The sequence below is a fragment of the Nerophis ophidion genome, linkage group LG02 (genome assembly GCF_033978795.1).
Source record: "Nerophis ophidion isolate RoL-2023_Sa linkage group LG02, RoL_Noph_v1.0, whole genome shotgun sequence".
In the NCBI taxonomy this organism is placed as follows: domain Eukaryota; kingdom Metazoa; phylum Chordata; class Actinopteri; order Syngnathiformes; family Syngnathidae; genus Nerophis; species Nerophis ophidion.
This window is the reverse complement of record NC_084612.1, coordinates 12216684-12235776: the sequence shown is the minus strand read 5'-3', so window position 1 is coordinate 12235776 and position 19093 is coordinate 12216684. Positions and strand designations below refer to the sequence as shown.

General features: G+C 39.7%; 1 protein-coding gene across 7 annotated transcripts in view; it reads left to right on the top strand.

The window, feature by feature from the left end:
* celf6 (CUGBP Elav-like family member 6) overlaps positions 1–19093 on the top strand; it is a 481286-nt gene that overhangs the window by 393135 nt on the left and 69058 nt on the right. For 5 of the 7 annotated variants that reach the window (XM_061877287.1, XM_061877283.1, XM_061877286.1 and 2 more), the window contains 3 exons: positions 3184–3357; positions 10688–10835; positions 18358–18507. In XM_061877287.1, the coding sequence (XP_061733271.1) occupies positions 3184–3357; positions 10688–10835; positions 18358–18507 (472 nt within the window). The remainder of the gene's footprint in view (positions 1–3183; positions 3358–10687; positions 10836–18357; positions 18508–19093) is intronic. The other 2 variants (XM_061877285.1, XM_061877284.1) reach the window with 2 other exon arrangements.

The window sequence follows — 19093 nt, the reverse complement described above, 5'->3', positions numbered from 1 at the left end:
GGTTTCTTCTTTATTCCCAGCTGTGGTCTTTGGATTTTTTCCTTGCGGGTTTAGATCAGTTGTGATGTCGCTGTGAGTTTGTGAAGCCCTTTGAGGTATTTGTGATTTATAATGATGCATTACATTTTGATTGACTGATTCAATGACTTTAGTCATAAGTGGTTACGCAGTAAAGAGGTGCTATTTACTAAAAGTGACTCATCACACAGCCATTATTGCCTAAATAGCTGGCAACACAAGTGAGTATTGAACAGCGTCTCTTAAGATCCATCCATCCATCTTCTTCCGCTTATCCGAGGTCGGGTCGCAGCGACAGCAGCCTATGCATGGAAGCCCAGACTTCCCTCTCCCCAGCTACTTCGTCCAGCTCTTCCCGGGGGATCCCGAGGCGTTCCCAAGCCAACCGGGAGAGATAGTGTTCCCATTGTGTCATGGGTCTTCCCCTTGGCCTCTTACCGGTTGGACGTGCCCTAAACACCTCCTTAGGGAGGCGTTCTGGTGGCATCCTGACCAGATGCCCGAACCACCTCATCTGGCTCCTCTTAAGAAATTTTAAAAATAATTACAGAACAAGTTAAAGTTTTTTAAGACTCCATACATTAAAGCAGGGGTAGGGAACCTATGGCTCTGGAGCCAGATGTGGCTCTTTTGATAACTGCATCCGGCTCTCAGATAAATCTTAGCTGACATTGCTTAACGCTATAATCATGAATAATTTCGCTGGTAATCACAGTGCTAAAAGTAACGTGCAAATATATAAAAAATTCTCATGCATTTATATCCATCCATCCGTTTTCTACCGCACCTGTTCAAGAAGTTGCATTAATGGTAAGAAGTCAGCTTGCTGCAGGGTCGTTCTCTCAGGAAGGCAGACGGACTACTCGGGACATGGCATTTAGGTAAAAACATGATTTAATTTTAACTAAAAAAATTATACAAACAAAAATCGCTCACAGCCGAGGCACAACTTGGGCTAAAGAACAAAGCTAACGCATAAACAGACTAAGAACATAAATCAAACAAAACTTACTTGGCAAGGCATGAATCACGAAACTATGGCAAGGCATGAAACAAGTCAGCACAGGGCGACTGACTGGCAAAGACGAGCTTAAATACTGCCTCTGATTAGTGCTCGGGAAGCAGGTGTTTTGTCCACCAGAGACAGGTGGACAAAATGAGTAACCAAGGAAACCAGAGAAGGGAGTGGAAAAAAACACGAACTTAAAGAGTCCAAAGGACAAACAGCACATGGCCAAACAAAAACATGATCAACAGACATGACATTTTATTTATTATTGGTTAGCTTCAGAATAACAATGTTATTAAAAAGAATAAGAGACTTATTATACTCTAAAAATATTGGTCTTACTTAAAAATGCACGCATTTAGTTGTATTCAGTGTTAAAAAATATGATATGGCTCTCACGGAAATATATTTTTAAATATGTGGCTTTCATGGCTCTCTCAGCAAAAAAGTTCCCTACCCCTGCAATAAAGAAAGCCGTGCTCTTAGAGTCAAAGCAAGTTTTCCTTGCTCCTCTGCTTTTCCGCCGGGATAAAACCTGTTCTCATACTTGACCTGCAGAGCATCTGGGCGTAGCTTTCTCAATTTCAGCTCGTTCAGGCGTGACAAACAGGTGTACCACAGCACTGGTCACCTTTTTCCCTCCTTGCACTTCAACTCCAAAGAAACAATGGAAAGCCAAATCACAGCCTCAATTTACACTGACCCTTTCAGAATGACAGAATCCTGCCTTGTGATCTCTTCTCATCTCAGCTTTGCTTTTATGAGCTTACTAATAATATCCCGGCTGCCCCCCTTTGGCCTCCTGTGTCCTCCCGTTCCCAGCATACATCGCGTTTAATTAAACAGGAGCCAGGTTTCTGTGCTCCGTCTCACACACATGCACACAGAGAGACAATCTTCTCCGCCTCTCGCCTCTCGCCCCGGACGTCACACGAGGAGTCTCTGTCTCTCAAATGACTTAATTGGATGCAAACTCTGTGCACGCAGACATCAATACGGAACTATATCTGCCATAAGGAGAACCCATTAGTCAATACTTTGCCCTTCATATGCCGAATGGTCAGATTTAATTACCCGCGAGCTTCACCTCTGGGGCGACTGGAACTCCTACGGGATCTGGTTAAGATCGCAATTCCGTCCTGAAGTTTGAAAGTTGGCAAAAAGCGCGCATCAATCACCATTGTCTTGCATTTAACGCTGACAGCTAAAGGACTGCGCACATGACGGGTTCATGTGCGGATCCACTGGTTTCTCTGATGGATGTCAAACGTTAGGATGTCATATCACAATCTCAATTGGACGGCTGCTCTATCAACCGAGCCACGCCATCCCGTCATGTATTTGAATTGTGAATAAATAACATTTAAAATTAATAAATAATTATGTTATTATATTCATGTTATCGTTTAAGATGAGCTCTCAATTTGCCCATGCATTAGTTCACAAAGTGGTGACCCTCACCCAACCTTGTTTGTGAATGACTGAGTAGCTTTTATACCCAATCATGGCACGCACCTGTTCCCAATTAGCCTGTTTACCTGTGGGATGTTCCGAAAAGGTGTTCGATGAGCATTCCTCAACTTTGTCATTCTTTTTTGCCACTTGTGCCAGCTTTTTTGAAACATGTTGCAGCCAACAAATTCCAAATGAGGGAATATTTGCAAACAAGTAAAGTTTACCTGTTTGAACTTTAGGTAACTTGTCTTTGCAGTCTATTCAATTAAATATAGGTTGAAAAGGATTTGCAAATCATTGTATTCTGTTTTTATTTATGATTTACACAACGTGCTAACTTCACTGGTTTTGGGGTTTGTATTCTAAATATCATGTTACACTGTGAATTCCACTCGTACGTTTTAAAAAAAATACAGTTTATGCTTTTGATGGTATCGGCCGATCTCACTCATGGAGGATCGGTATCGGAACCGGCTGAACCATGATCAGGACATCGTTATTACCATTTCACTTTTAAATCCAATTAAACTACTGTCTTCAATAGTTAACCTTTTAAAAACGTTTAAAAAAACCAAATCTGGCTGCTGAGCATGAAAGGCTTACCTTGCAGTGGTTCAATCATCTCCCATTATTGCAGCAGCCGTGTATAGATGCAAAACAAACTGTGATATAAAGTAATATGTTGCCTCCTGTACCTTTAGGGCGCCTCGTCCAGCCTGGTGGTCAAATTCGCAGACACAGACAAGGAGAGGACTCTGCGCAGGATGCACCAGATGGCGGGTCAGCTCGGCATCTTTAGTCCCATGACCATCCAGTTTGGGGCCTACGGCGCCTACTCTCACGCTGTAAGTCTCAGCCCGGCGGGGGAGGAGACGGTGAGCTTGAAAAAAAAAAAGAAAACAAACATATTAATACTTTTTTTCTCATTTTAACATTTGACTTCATTTATTATCGTTTTCCCCCAGGAATATGTTGTATAACACTCACTGGACACGACATTTGGTATACCACAACTATATAAGAATAATATATTTGTTCAAAAAAATAAACAAAAACATTGCTTGATGTTTGTAATGGGGTGAAACCTTTTTCAGTGTGAGAAGGGAACATTTGGGCACCTCACAATTCGATTACGATTACCATTTAGGAGCTATGATTCAATTATTAAATGAAAAAATATATACAAATAATAAATTGGTATTTTAATTACCGTATTTTTCGGACTATAAGTCGCAGTTTTTTTCAGAGTTTGGCCGGGGGTGCGACATATACTCCGGAACGACTTATGTGTGAAATTATTACCGTAAAATATCAAATAATATTATTTATCTCATTCGCGGAAGAGACGAAGAAAATGTCAGCAATCGTCACACACACATCAACCAATAAGAATTTGGCGGGGGAGGGTCATGGCAGAAGTGCATTGTGGGTCATGGGATGCTAACTGCTATATGCTACTGCCGTACCTATTAAAATGGATAATTTCATCGTTGGCGGTAACTTATAAAAACTGAGAAAGGCTGAACAAAAATGGCACAGAAAAGGAAATAATTTACTGCAGATTACACAATATCAAATAATATTATTTATCTCATTCGCGGAAGAGACGTAGAAAATGTCAGCAATCGTCACACACACGTCAACCAATAAGAATTCGGCGGGGCATTGTGTGTCATGGAATGCTAACTGCTATATGCTATATGCTACTGCGGTAGCTATTAAAATTGATCATTTCATCGTTGGCGGGAACTTATAAAAACTGAGAAGGACTGAACAAAAATGGCACCGAAAAGGAAATCATGTACTGCAGATTACAAGCTGGACGTAGTGAAATATGCAGCAGAAAACGACAAGTGGAAGCGGCACATACCTTTGGAGTTGGCAGAGTTGTTTAGAAGCGGCATCGAGGAAGATGATTTCATCGGATTTAGCAATTAGGAGTGACAGATTGTTTGGTAAACGTATAGCATGTTCTATATGTTTTAGTTATTTGAATGACTCTTACTATAATATTTTACGTTAACATACCAGGCCCCTTCTCAGTTTATGCGTCATACAACGTACACTTATTCAGCCTGTCGTTCACTATTCTTTATTCATTTTAAATTGCCTTTCAAATGTCTATTTTTGGTGTTAGATTTTATCAAATAAATTTCCCCCCAAAATGCGGCTTATACTCCAGTGTGACGTATATATGTTTTTTTCCATCTTTATCATGCATTTTCGGCCGGTGCGATCTTTACTTAGTAGCGACTTATAATCCAAAAAATACGGTAATTATCTGGATTTCACTTGTTTATCTTTTTTTCATTTTTATCTGTAATTGGATTTGAATGTATTTCATTCTTTTCATGCCTATTTTAGTATACAGCTAATGTTGTGACTGGTGAGTGTTTGTTTTTTTGTAAAAAAAAAAAGGACATTTCAAATAATGCAATACTGTTTTTATGTGTTTTATTGTCCCTTAATGCTTTTAAAACGTACGCATTGCAGCAGGATTCCCTGAGCCTGAAGACCAAAATGTGAAATTCGCTTCACATGTATTGTACATGGACTAAGCTAAAAAGAAAAAAAAAAGACGTGATTCAAAAGTGGCCCTGCGATGAGGTGGCAACTTGTCCAGAGTGTACACCGCCTTCCGCCCGATTGTAGCTGAGATAGGCGCCAGCGCCTCCCGCGACCCCACAAGGGAATAAGCGGTAGGAAATGGATGGATGGATGATTCAAAAGTTAGGGAGAAATTGTTTTAGCTTGTAAAATATATTTTGTTGTGAAATTGGTGAAAATGAACCCAAAACTATAAGGATTTTTTCATTGTGCACGTTAGTTGAAGGACAGTAAACCCTTGTGTATCGCAGCTAATTGGTTCCAGGCATGATCGTGGTGAACACATTTCCGCAAAGTAGTATCATCATCAATAAATCTAATATTTAAAAGTGTCAAAAAAACGAGAAAAATAATCCATATACATTTTTTTTAACATAATTGGAGCCCTCTAAACATAAAATACCCATATTATCACCTTCACGCTTTTTTCACCTAATTATTCTGCAAACATTTGGTGAACTTAACAGCCGTGTTGTTGGCATTCCATGTTGCCTGTCCTGGGATGTCATTACACATCACTCACAAGGCTCATGATGATGTCTAGTACTGGTACATCTCGGCTCTGGTTTTTCAAATCAAAGTCAAAGTTGTCTAATGTGTGATTGAGAAGGCACGGGTTGAAGATGAAGTGCATTAAAAAGTTATTTAACTTGTTTGTCGCAGTGAAGATACAGTAGCGTTAACATTAGCCGTCTATTGTTGTTCGCAGTGTTAACCCTTTAATGGCTTGGTGCCACAAACCCATTCATCCATTTTTTACCGCTTGTCCCTTTTGGGGTCGCGGGGAGTGCTGGAGCCTATCTCAGCTGCATTTGGGCGGAAGGCGATGTACACCCTGGACAAGTCTCCAGAAAATAGATTTAGACTTAATGATCCACAAAGGAAATGGTTCCACACAGTAGTTCAGTTACAAAGGATGGAAAGGATCGCGCGCACAAGGGCACCAAAAATGGGCGAAAACAAAAGCCATAAAGTCGACTAAAAATGTACCATAGTAGCAATATAAAATATTAACATATATGTAATATTTACATAATATATATACTGTATACTGATATATTCCATCCATCCATTTTCTACCGCTTATTCCCTTTTGGGCTCGCGGGGGGCGCTGGTGCCTATCCATCCATCCATTTTCTACTGCTTATTCCCTTTTGGGCTCGCGGGGGGCGCTCGTGCCTATCTCAGCTACAATCGGGCGGAAGGCCGGGTACCCACGCATTCACGGGGAGAACATGCAAACTCCACACAGAAAAATCCCGAGCCTGGGTTTGAACCCAGGATTACTCAGGACCTTCGTATTGTGAGGCGGACGCACTAACCCCTCTTTCACCGTGCTGCCCTACTGATATATTATATTACAATATTATATATATATATATATATATATATATATATATATATATATATATATATATATATATATATTCCTCACGCACTAATAACAAGCGGTGGTAAATGGATTAAAAAGGACAGCTTTCAAAAAAATAATAATTAGAATTATAATAATTTTTGTAAAACTTGGGACTTCCTGCGGGCCGTAGTTTGGGGACCCCTGATGTACTATATTACAGAATATGTAACAGCTGCAGGAAAAAAAAAAAAAAAGGCCAGCATAAAATAAAAAGTAGGTCCGGCAGAAAATATACATTATGAAAAAAGAGAGGTAGCTAACGTAGAAGCGGTCAGGTATAAGACAGTTATTATATATTGCTGTATGGGGAGTGTTTATACAGCTGGATGGAGTGCGGAATGAAGGATCTAAGAGAAACACTGCATTAAAATACATATGAGAGAGAAATACGACTTAATTTAAAACTTCATTTAGGCCAAGAATATATATATAGAATATGCTTTAGAAATAAAGCACTGATTCCATGATGTAATGAGGCTGCATTAGCGCGATGTCGAGATGGACTGTATATACGAGGGGTCGGCAACCTAAAATGTTGAAAGAGCCATTTTGGACCACAAATACAAAACAGTAATCGATCTGGAGCTTCAAAAAAATTAAAATACTTATATCATTGTTATAATGATGGCAACACATGATATAAGTGGCTAATTAGGTATATTAGCTCACTATCAAAATGACTGTGTTGAAGGCTGAAGCAAATCTTTGTTGACAGAAATTTTGAAATGTAATATTCATTTTACACATTTTTTACAACATTGGAAAACATTAGTAAAACTTCTCAGAGGGTGAGATAACTCTTGGAAATGACGGTCTAAGAATAGCCAAAGGTATAGATGTGCGGGTCCAATTTAAAGGAAACAACTAATGGATTTATTACAATCTTTGCAAGCTGGGTAAAATATGCTGTGGTCTGGAACAACATGGTGCACAAACAACTATCAGAAATGTAGCCAATATTACATACAGATAATATTTTATGAAATAAATATAAACTAAATACACAGAGGATATAAGTAAAAGAAATTAAATGAGCTCAAATATGGATACAAACGAGGCATAATGATGCAATATGTACATACAGCAAGCCTAAATAGCATGTTAACATGGATTATCTTCCAGCCATGCAGTGACCAAATATTCCTGATTCGCACTCCTTAACAAGCCAATAACATCAACAAAGCTCACCTTTGTGCATTCACGCACAGTATAAAATGTTTGGTGGAAAAAATGAGAAAAAGGAGTGACAAAAAACACATCTTTCTGTGGCAGCGTCCGAGAAAGTTATACATGTAAACACACCGTTGAGTCACGGTCCACACAACGGTGAGTTCAAGGGCCGCTGAAATTAGGACAAAATGGCGCTCACCAAATACTCTCATCAGTGAAGCACAAACATATTAAACAATGGGCTTTCAAACAGTTAGGAGGCTTTGTGTCGTGTTTGTCCTCCTACAGAAACCATATTACAACAAATACAATTTTTCACCCCGTTTCTTTCCCATTTTCATACATTTTTAAAAAAAGGTCCATGGAGCCACCACGTCGCCGCTAAAGAGCCGCATGTGGCTCTAGAGCCGCGGGTTGCTGTGCCCCGTTATATACTGTAACTGTCCAGTCACACGTCTGGTCTCTATTCAATTACAGTGCAGCATGGCCTTTGGTTCGTAGGTGTCATGGCTAGCAATAGTAACGAGAAGAAGCCAGAGCTCTTCATTTGTTAAAGTATCCTATTTGGAAACACTTGTAAAATAAGTGGATCAGAGGGAAGCAGTGTAATGGGTAAAAACCCTGCTACAAAACAGAACTATTTTTGCTGTACTTCAGCCAATAAGGAACTAAAATGAAATAACTTGCACTGTTTTCAGTCTGTTACTTTTGCATTAATGTTTTGCTTTATATTAAAACACTCAGCAGTTTTATCATACGTTTTGCATTGTGTTGCTTAAAAAGCAGAGGTACACACTAAAAAATATCGGGTTAAAAAATATCCCATTTTTTACCCAACTGCTGATTCAGAAAAGAACAAACCCCTTATTTGAGTTATATTAACTCAACATTTCGGGTTGAAATTTTCAACCCAACTTTTGAGTTGAATTATTCAAACAAAATGGTGATTTAAGATATCTCAGTGTTGGGTTATTCCATACTTGCCAATCCTCGCAATTTTCCCGGGATTATCCCGAATTTCAGTGCCCCTCCCGAAGATCTCAAATGGGCAACCAATCTCCCGAATTTCTCCCGATTTACAACCAGACAACAATTTTGGGGGCGTGCCTTAAAGGTATGCCTTTGCGTGCCATCCCAGTCACATAATATCTACGGCCATACACACAAGCAAGTGAATGCAAGGCATACTTGATCGACAGCCATACAGGTCACACTGAGGGTGGCCGTATAGACCAGTGGTTCTCAAATGCAGGTACGGGTACCCCTGGGAGTACTTGAAGGTACGCCAAGGTGTATGTGAGATTTTTTTTAAATATTCTAATAATAGCAACCATTCAAAAATCCTTTATTAATGTATTTATTGAATAATACTTCAACAATATATGAATGTAAATTCATAAACTGTGAAAATAAATGCAACAATGCAATATTCAGTGTTGACAGCTAGATTTTTGTGGACATGTTACATAAATATCAAAGTTAAAAAAAAAATGTTTGTGAAGAAATGTTTAGAATTAAGTTCATGAATCCAGATGGATCTCTATTACAATCCCCAAAGAGGGCACTTTAAGTTGATGATTACTTCTATGTGTAGAAATCTTTATTTATAATCGAATCACTTGTTTAATTTTCAACAAGTTTTTAGACACTTTTATATATTTTTTTCCAAATAGTTCAAGAAGACCACTACAAATGAGCAATATTTTGCACTGTTATACAATTGAATAAATCAGAAACTGATGACATAGTGCTGTATTTTACTTCTTTATCTCTTTTTTTCAACTAACAATGCTTTGCTCTGATTATTACATGTTCACAAGGGGTACATCACTGAAAAAATGTTGAGAACCACTGGTATAGACAACTTTAACACTGTTACAAATTTGCGCCACACTATGAACCCAGACCAAACAAGAATGACAAACACATTTTGGGAGAACATCTGCACCTTAACACAACATAAACAAAACAGAACAAATGCCCGGAACCCCTTGCATCACTAACTCTTCCGGGACGCTACAATATACAACCCCCGCTACCTCCGAATTCGGAGGTCTCAAGGTTGGCAAGTATGGGTTATTCCCAACTATTGGGTTGAATTATTTAACCGAATAGATGAGTTGTGCTAACTTAATGTTGGGAGATTGAAAATAATGTTAATGAGAATAATCCATACTTAAATTCCCTTAAAGAAAAAAGTAAAAAAATAAAAAAAATAAAAAATAAAGCTTTTTACCCAAAAATGGGTCATCATTTTGAAAGCCCAGAAATAATCCCCTTAAAACTCCCAGAAATGGATTCCTCTTCATAAAAGTAACTCCAAAATTTAACCCAACACTCGCAATTCATAAATTGGGTTATCAAAATAACCCAGCATTTTTTAGTGTGTAGGTTACACACTAATCTAAAAAAAACAATTGGGAACTCCTGCAACACATTGTTGTGTGTTTACTTTGGTCAGTACTTTTGTCAATTCAAATCCTACCGTAACCTCAGCATGCATGTTCAAAAATTCATTCATTTTCCTTGACACCCCAAACTCAAAAAGTGTATGCCATTACTGTGAACCAAACACCGCCCAGCCCCACCGACACCACCACTTCATATTCACACATGAAAGTCACAGCCCGAGTTAGAAGAAGTCTGTGAGATTTTGCACTCACAAGGTAGCCAACAGCTCAACCTGACAGGTGAGATTGGCCCACTCACCCACTCAGGAGTCACTATCTTTCTCAACTCCCTCCCTGCATAGCATGTGCACTGCTTATACAGTGCAGCATGTATGCATTGGTGGTGTGGCGGTGCAATGGTGGGACATGGGAACAGCGTTAGGGTCGCTGGGGGGGTAACAGCAACACGCTCGCCTCGGTCCAAGACAGAACAAGGCGCGGGCCAAGTAAACAGAGATGTGAGAGTAAACACGTTCTGCTCCCGTGGCTATTTCATCCTCCTCTTTGTCTCTGTCCTTCCTCCCCTCCGTTCCCTCCCGTCCCCGCTGATCTTTAATCCTACAGCAGATGATGCAACAGCAAGCAGCCCTGATGGCGGCAACGCAAGGGTCCTACCTGAACCCCATGGCGGCCATCGCCGCCGCGCAAATGCAGCAAATGGCAGCTTTCAATGTCAATGGCCTGGTGGCCACGCCCATGACACCATCCTCAGGTACGACCGCCCAATATTCGGGGTTCTTACGTGTCTTCCGAGGTTAAATCAAAAATACTTACAACAAAGCCAGAAATGTTTAAATTCCACTGGGACGTTAAGGGAATTGTATAAGGCTTCCATTAAACAATGTAACAGGATTTCCCAAAATAAATCAAGTCAAGTTATGGAAAAAAATGCCATATTTATTATTGAAGTCACAAAGTGCATTATTTTTTTTAACATGCCTCGAAACAGCAGCTAGGAATATCGGGACATGCCCACCCTAGAGAGCATGAGGAGGTTGAGGTGGGTGGGGCTATGTTGAGGTGTGTGTGTTTGGGGTAATATTAGAGGTAGTGCTGCAAGGGGTTCTGTGTATTTGTCCTGTTGTGTTTATGTTGTGTTACGGTGCGGATGTTCTCCCGAAATGTGTTTGTCATTCTTGTTTGGTGTGGGTTCACAGTGTGGCGCATATTTGTAACAGTGTTAAAGTTGTTTATACAGCCACCTTCAGTGTGACCCGTATGGCTGTTGACCAAGTATGAATTGCATTCCCTCGTGTGTGTGAAAAGCCGTGGGCATTACGTGATTGGGCCGGCACGCAAAGATAGTACCTTTAAGGTTTATGTTGTCAATATTCAGTGTTTTATTGTTCATAGTTAATATTTTAAATCCCACATTTTATATTTTCATGTACATTCTGGGTGTCTCATTCTGCAAAAAAAAAAAAAATTAATTCCATTTGTTTTTTAAGGCAGTCTGTCGTATTGTTTTTAGCATTCAGACATTATTTTGAGGTTTTGTATTAGTGTTTGTAAAAATAGATGTACCGGCGGCCAGACTAGGGTTGTAACGGTACGTGTATTTGAATTTAACCGTTTCGATACGGGGGTTTCTGTTCGGTTCGGAGGTGTACCGAACGAGTTTCCACACGTACATTTTAAGTAGCGTACCGCACGTTGTGTAAACAATGCACACCAAGGCACAACACACGGCATGCTAACAATGACTGGGCTACGATAGACTGACCGTACCTCCTCTTTTCACCGGATATGTCCTCTTTTGCGGGGCTGTCCGGGTGGAGTTTCTTAAATGCCTCAAATGTCCGGCATTTTAAGTTAGGGTTGCGTGTACTTTCAATGTACGTTCAGGGTTAAGAAGGGGTTAAAACAAAACTAATTTGTGCACGCGGCAGCATTCGTGAGGGAGGGGCAGAGTTAGAGATAGCGAGGGAGTTATGATAAACGCGCATGCGTCGCCAGGCTCTACATTTTACCCATAGATTTATCAGATTTTATTTTATTTTTTTATTTTTTTTATTTTTTAGTGCTGCAAGGGGTTCTGTGTATGTGTCCTGTTGTGTTTATGTTGTGTTACGGTGCGAATGTTTTCCCGAAATGTGTTTGTCATTCTTGTTTGGTAGTGGTTCACAGTGTGGCGCATATTTGTAACAGTGTTAAAGTTGTTTATACGGCCACCTTCAGTGTGACCTGTATGGCTGTTGACCAAGTATGATTTGCATTCCCCCGTGTGTGTGAAAAGCCGTGGGCATTATGTGATTGGACCGGCACGCAAAGGTAGTGCCTTTAAGGTTTATTGGCGTTCTGTACTTCTCCCTCCGCCCGTGTACACAGCAGCGTTTTAAAAAGTCATGAATTTTACTTTTTGAAACCGACACCGATAATTTTGAAACCGATACCGATAATTTCCGATATCACACTTTAAAGCATTTATCGGCCGATAATATCGGCAGTCCGATATTATCGGACATCTCAAATTTTTGAATGATAAACATAGTTCCAAAAAAGTGCAGTTCCCTTTAAACATTATTAGCAAACAACAAAGACAGCGTTACGATGCTAATTTAAACATAACTGAGTATTGAAGCAGCGTGATCACACTCGGTATTAGCTAACTACACATGGTCGCTTCAAATCCACTATCAACATGTATACTTTTTAGTACATACTTTGCCTATTTTTTGCGGGAAAATGAACAACATAACAAGATCGGAATCGGGTGTCTTTAAATACACACAAACATTGAGCCAACGCACTGTCATTTAATGTCATATGAATAACATAAAATAACGACTAAATAATGATATTATTATGTTCATGTTACCATTCAGGATGAGCTTTTTAGTTGTCAGCTAGTGATTAGCGCTCCAGTTGCCAGCTAACGATCAGCATTCCAGTTCTCAGCTCGTGATTAGCGCCCTTGTCGTCAGCGAGCGATTGGCGCTCATGTTGCCAGCATGTGATTAATGGGCTAGCTTGCAAATAGCAATTAGCGCGCCAGTTGCCAGCTAGCGATTAGCACATCAGAAGTCATCTCGTGATTGGTCCACCAGTTGCCAGCTAGCAAATTTGCACGCTAGCTGCCAGTTTGCTATTAGCGGCACAATACTGTTATTTGAATAGTGTTAATATTGCAAAAATAAGGTACTTTTCATAATTTCGTGCAAGATTAATAGGTAGTGTTGCGTCGGACCAGTTTTTCCTCCCAGAGAATCCAAGATACTGGTCAATCCCAAGTTCTTTTGATGACATATATGCTGAGTAAGAAGGACCATCAAGACGGAATTGGAATATTTTCAAGTTTTACTGAAGCTTTAGGAGGTCAACTTAACCGATACATTCATATCGGCTTCTCTAGCTGATCTGGCATTCCAAGGGAAAAACACACTCTTTTCACACAAAAGAAAGCCCACCATAAGGTGAGAGATATGTGGGGGTTGTCTTCACATTCCGATGGATTACGACACTAACCTGGGATCGGAAAACAAAGAGAGACAGGTAGAATACGCAAAGGAAAAATACTAGCAACTCTAAACATTGCGATGTAAAAAGGAATAACTCTTAAACATATCAGCATCCTTCAACAGTAGGGAGTGTTCGCTCAAAGATTAAAAACCCCCAATATCAAGGTTTTAACCCGTAACAAGTGGCTCTTGTGCAAAAGTTGCATCAGTTGTGTTTATTTTATTTATTCCGTATTTCCCCAAAAAGTAGGTACTTTTCAAAGTTTGAAAACAGAATGCATCAATAGGTAAAAAAGAAGTATTTGCAATCATTCCCAGCACTGATATGTAAGTAATTTATGTAACAAATTCATCCAAGGCCGTTCTCCATATGCCCTTGTTCCATCTTTTAAGGCTGCATTCTGAGGGCTCTCGGAAGCCGACCAAGCCTTGCTTTGAAGGAGGCCTGTCGTGAGGACTTGTACAACCCTCACATTCATTGGCAGCCGCATTACCTCTCGCTCTCATTATCTCTCTCAACGCCTCGCTGTCAGTCGCTCGCTCCACGCCTCTGCGACGGCGTCGTCCGGGAACGCTGCCAATCCTGATGACTTTGGATGCCGAGTCCTTGGCTTAGCGGAAACAGGAGCAAAAAGATTTGCGCTCGATAATCCCGGACCCGGGCCCGAACTACCTTCTCGGCCGTTGTCACGAGCGGCGTTGACGGCTCGACACTAAGAAGGCAGGCCGCCTGAAAGGCAGGGTCATTGCTAATGTATTAAATAAAGTGGCTCCACGCCGCACGGAGCATTTGTAATCCATAAGGCCTACATACACCAGGTATCGCCTATCAAACGTAATCCCAGATGCCTTAAACGTCCTTTGCCTCGGATTTGGGAAATAATAAAAAAATCCATCAGCACAAAAGGAAGCTGACAAGGTGACATCATGAAGCAAAGTAGTGGAAATGCTGCATTCTAAATCCAAATCATGTTCGACAGTTTTTTACATTTATATTTGGCTCATAGGACGAATGGCATTTTCAAATACGCACCAACATTTATTTCCATAATCCCAATATGTTATGATTCGATGGGGACTTGTATGTTGGTTGTTGGATGTTTTGATGGGATTAATTTAACGATAATGGAAGTGTGCCAATTTTGTTTAAAAGGCGCAATAATGCAGCTCTTAATTGTACATCAAACTGTCCACTTACAGCCTCGTAAATACACTTTATGACGTTAGATTAAATGGGTTTCCTTGCATGTACTTTAATTAAGTGTGTCACATCAACAGCCAATGAAAATGTGTTTTATGATAGTGTGTTTAACATCGCTATTAACGCTGTGTTAATACAGTTTTTAAATACTAATTATAAGGAAATATGTTATATATAGTAGGCTCCAGAATAACTGTAACACCCTAATACAGTGGCTCTCAACCTTTTTTCAGTGATGTACCCCTGTGAACATTTTTTTAATTCAAGTACCCCCTAATCAGAGCAAAGCATTTTTGGTTGAAAAGAAAATAGATAAAGAAGTAAAATACAGCACTATGTCATCAGTTTCTGATTTATTAAATTGTATAAAAGTGCAAAATATTGCTCATTTTTGGGGGGTATAGCTCGGTTGGTAGAGCGGCCGTGCCAGCAACTTGAGGGTTGCAGGTTCGATCCCCGCTTCTGCCATCCTAGTCACTGCCATTGTGTCCTCGGGCAAGACACTTTACCCACCTGCTCCCAGTGCCACCCACACTGGTTTAAATGTAAAAATGAGATATTGGGTTTCACAATATAAAGCGCTTTGAGTCACTAGAGAAAAAGCGCTATATAAATATAATTCACTTCATTTGAAGTGGTCTTTCTTGAACTATTCAGAAAAAAATATATAAAAATAACTAAAAACTTGGGGAAAAATAAAAAAGTTATTCAATTATAAATAAAGATTTCTACACATAGAAGTAATCATCAACTTAAAGTGCCCTCTTTCGGGATTGTAATAGAGATCCATCTGGATTCATGAACTTTATTCTAAACATTTCTTAAAAAAAAAAAGAAATCTTCAACATCAATATTTATGGAACATGTCCACAAAAATATAGCTGTTAATACTGAATATTGGATTATTGTATTTTTTTTTTACAGTTTATGAATTTACATTCATATTTTGTTGAATTAGTATTCAATAAATATATTTATAAAGGATTTTTGAATTGTTGCTATTTTTAGAATATTTAAAAAAAGAAAATGTCAAGTACCTCTTGGCATACCTTCAAGTACCCCCAGGGATACGCGTACCCCCATTTGAGAACCACTGCCCTAATAAAACAATCAATACAGATAATAGATTGATGGATGCATGTATTTCACATTATATTACACACGTTTTTAAAGGTAAATGTTACATCTGTGTTTATGTCTTGCATTTTAATATTTTTTTGCGTTATGCAACACCATAACATTTCCATTTTTTTTTTTTAAGACGGCAACATTTTTTAAGTTACTTTAATAAATTTGAATAAACCTTTTACCACCGTTGACTTGAACATTAAATTGAAATAGTTGTCTCTCGCATACGTTCCAAAAACCTATAGGAAAAATTCAAAACTGTTAGTCAAGGTAAATATACTTATTTGTGTTGTACTGTATTTTCAAGTAACACGAACTAAAATATGGAATGCAATGTATAAAAGAAAACATGCCAACCGAACAAGATCAAGATCATTCACACAAGTAAAATATTTTGATTGCATTGCTCAAGTCCTGTTTTTGTTATGTTTACCTATGTTTTCACATGACTCCAACTTTTACCTTGCATATATGTTACTGGCTGTGAAGTATTAGTTATGTTTATTGCACTTGTGGAACCCTGGTTGATGTGATGCTGCAATGCTTTTATTTTTAAGGTTATTTTGCGATGAACAGGAAGTTAATGTGTGCATATATTAATGTTGTGTTACTAGACAGTTCGTGCGAATAAGGACATTAACAATACGACACAACATAAATGAATTAATTTTTCACCGAAAATCCCCCTTGGGTCTTAAATTCTATGTCGACAAATGCCGTTGGTTATGGTTTTTATGTATTTCAAACGTGCATTTACAATATGGCATGTCAGCTTTGACTTTAAAGGGAACTGCACTTTCCTGGGGAATTTTGCCTGTCATTTACAACACTTCTGAGAGACAAGAACATGGTGTACCAGGACTTGATCATATTGTCCACATACAAAGGTTGTCAATGGACTCTTTTTCGTACAAAATCCGTTGATAACAGAATACAATGATTTGCAAATCCCTTGAATGCACTACAAAGACGAGATATTTAATGTTCAAACTCATAAACTTTATTATTTTTTTGCAAATAATAATTAACTAAGAATTTCATGGCTGCAACACGTGCCAAAGTAGTTGGGAAAGGGCATGTTCACCACTGTGTTACATCATCTTTTCTTTTAACAACACTCAATAAACGTTTGGGAACTGAAGAAACTAATTGTTGAAGCTTTGAAAGTGGAATTCTTTCCCATTCTTGTTTTATGTAGAGCTTCAGTCGTTCAACAGTCTGGGGTCTCCGCTGTCGTATTTTACGCTTCATAATGCGCCACACATTTTCAACGGGAGACAGGTCTGGACTGCAGGCGGGCCAGGAAAGTACCCGCACTCTTTTTTTTTTTTTACGAAGCCACACTGTTGTAACACATGCTGTATGTGGCTTGGCATTGTCTTGCTGAAAAAGACGGCGCTTAGATGGAAGCATATGTTGTTCCAAAACCTGTATGTATCTTATAGCATTAATGGTGCCTTCACGGATGTGTAAGTTACCCATGCACCCCCATACCATCACAGATGCTGGCTTTGGAAGGTTGCGTTGATAACAGTCTGGATGGTTCGCTTCCCATTTGTCCGGATGACACAATGTCGAATATTTCCAAAAACAATTTGAAATGTGAACTCATCAGACCACAGAACACTTTTCCACTTTGCATAAGTCCATCTTAGAGGATCTCGGGCCCAGAGAAGCTGGCGGCGTTTCTGGATGTTGTTGATAAACGGCTTTTGCTTTGCATAGTAGAGCTTTAACCTGCACTTACGGATGTAGCGACAAACTGTGTTTAGTGACAGTGGTTTTCTGAAGTGTTCCTGAGCCCATGTGGTGGAATCCTTTAGCGATTGATGTCGGTTTTTGATACAGTGCCGTCTGAGGGATCGAAAGTCACAGTCATTCAATGTTGGTTTCCAGCCATGCCGCTTACGTGGAGGGATTTTTCTAGATTCTCTGAACCTTTTGATGATATTACGGACTGTAGATGTTGAAATCCCTGAATTTCTTGCAATTGCACTTTGAGAAACGTTGTTCTTAAACTGATTGACTATTTGCTCACGCAGTTGTGGACAAAGGGGTGTACCTCGCCCCATCCTTTCTTGTGAAAGACTGAGCATTTTTTGGGAAGCTGTTTTTATACCCAATCATGGCACCCACCTGTTCCCAATTAGCCCGCACACCTGTGGGATGTTCCAAATAAGTGTTTGATGAGCATTCCTCAACTTTATCAGTATTTATTGCCACCTTTCCTAACTTCTTTGTCACGTGTTGCTGGCATCAAATTCTAAAGTTAATGATTATTTGCAAAAATAAAAAATGTTTATCAGTTTTAACATCAAATATGTTGTCTTTGTAGCATATTCAACTGAATATGGGTTGAAAAATGATTTGCAAATCATTGCATTCTTTTTATATTTACATCTAATACAGTTTCCCAGCTCATATGGAAACGGGGTCTGTATTTGCAGGCACCAGCACGCCCCCAGGCATCTCTGCAACAGCTGTCCCCAGCATAGGCGCCCCCATCGGAGTAAACGGATTCAGCGCCCTGGCGCCCCAAAGCAACGGGCAACCCACGTCGGAGCCCATCTACACCAACGGCATTCACCCGTACCCAGGTGAGTTTGCAGCCACGGTGTGTCGTCTTTATAACAATGACAACATCACCTGATTAACGATGTGTCACCGGTGACAGGTTGAGTTGTGTCACATGCTTCGTTTTAACATTGACGGGAGGTCCCCCGGCCCCCTACTTTACCCTTCAGTGACATGTATTTTTGATTTGAAGCGTTTTAAGCTTCAGGGGCCAGGCTACCGAGTCTTTGGCAGATTTCAGAGCGGCCGACCCCACTATGATGATGAATCCATCATTTCATCCTTCAATCCATTCTGGTTAATTTGACGTGTGTCAGCCTGTCCTCGGCTCCTTGATGCTGTCTGGGAATGATTCCTGGAGGAGTGACAGGACTCGTACTCCCCTGTGTGTGCATTATGCAAAGAGAGTGGCCATTGTAATCAACTACAAAGCGGTTTGTTTGGCACCTTATTAATATTTGATGCAAACATCTGGGTCGAACAGGCAATTTTGAAGAACGGAGCGAGATGACAACCCAAATATCCGCCATCTCCCGGTGGGATATTGCACCCCCCAATGGGTCCCTGCAGTAGATTTTGCCAAATTTCCACAAAATGCTGCTGTTCACT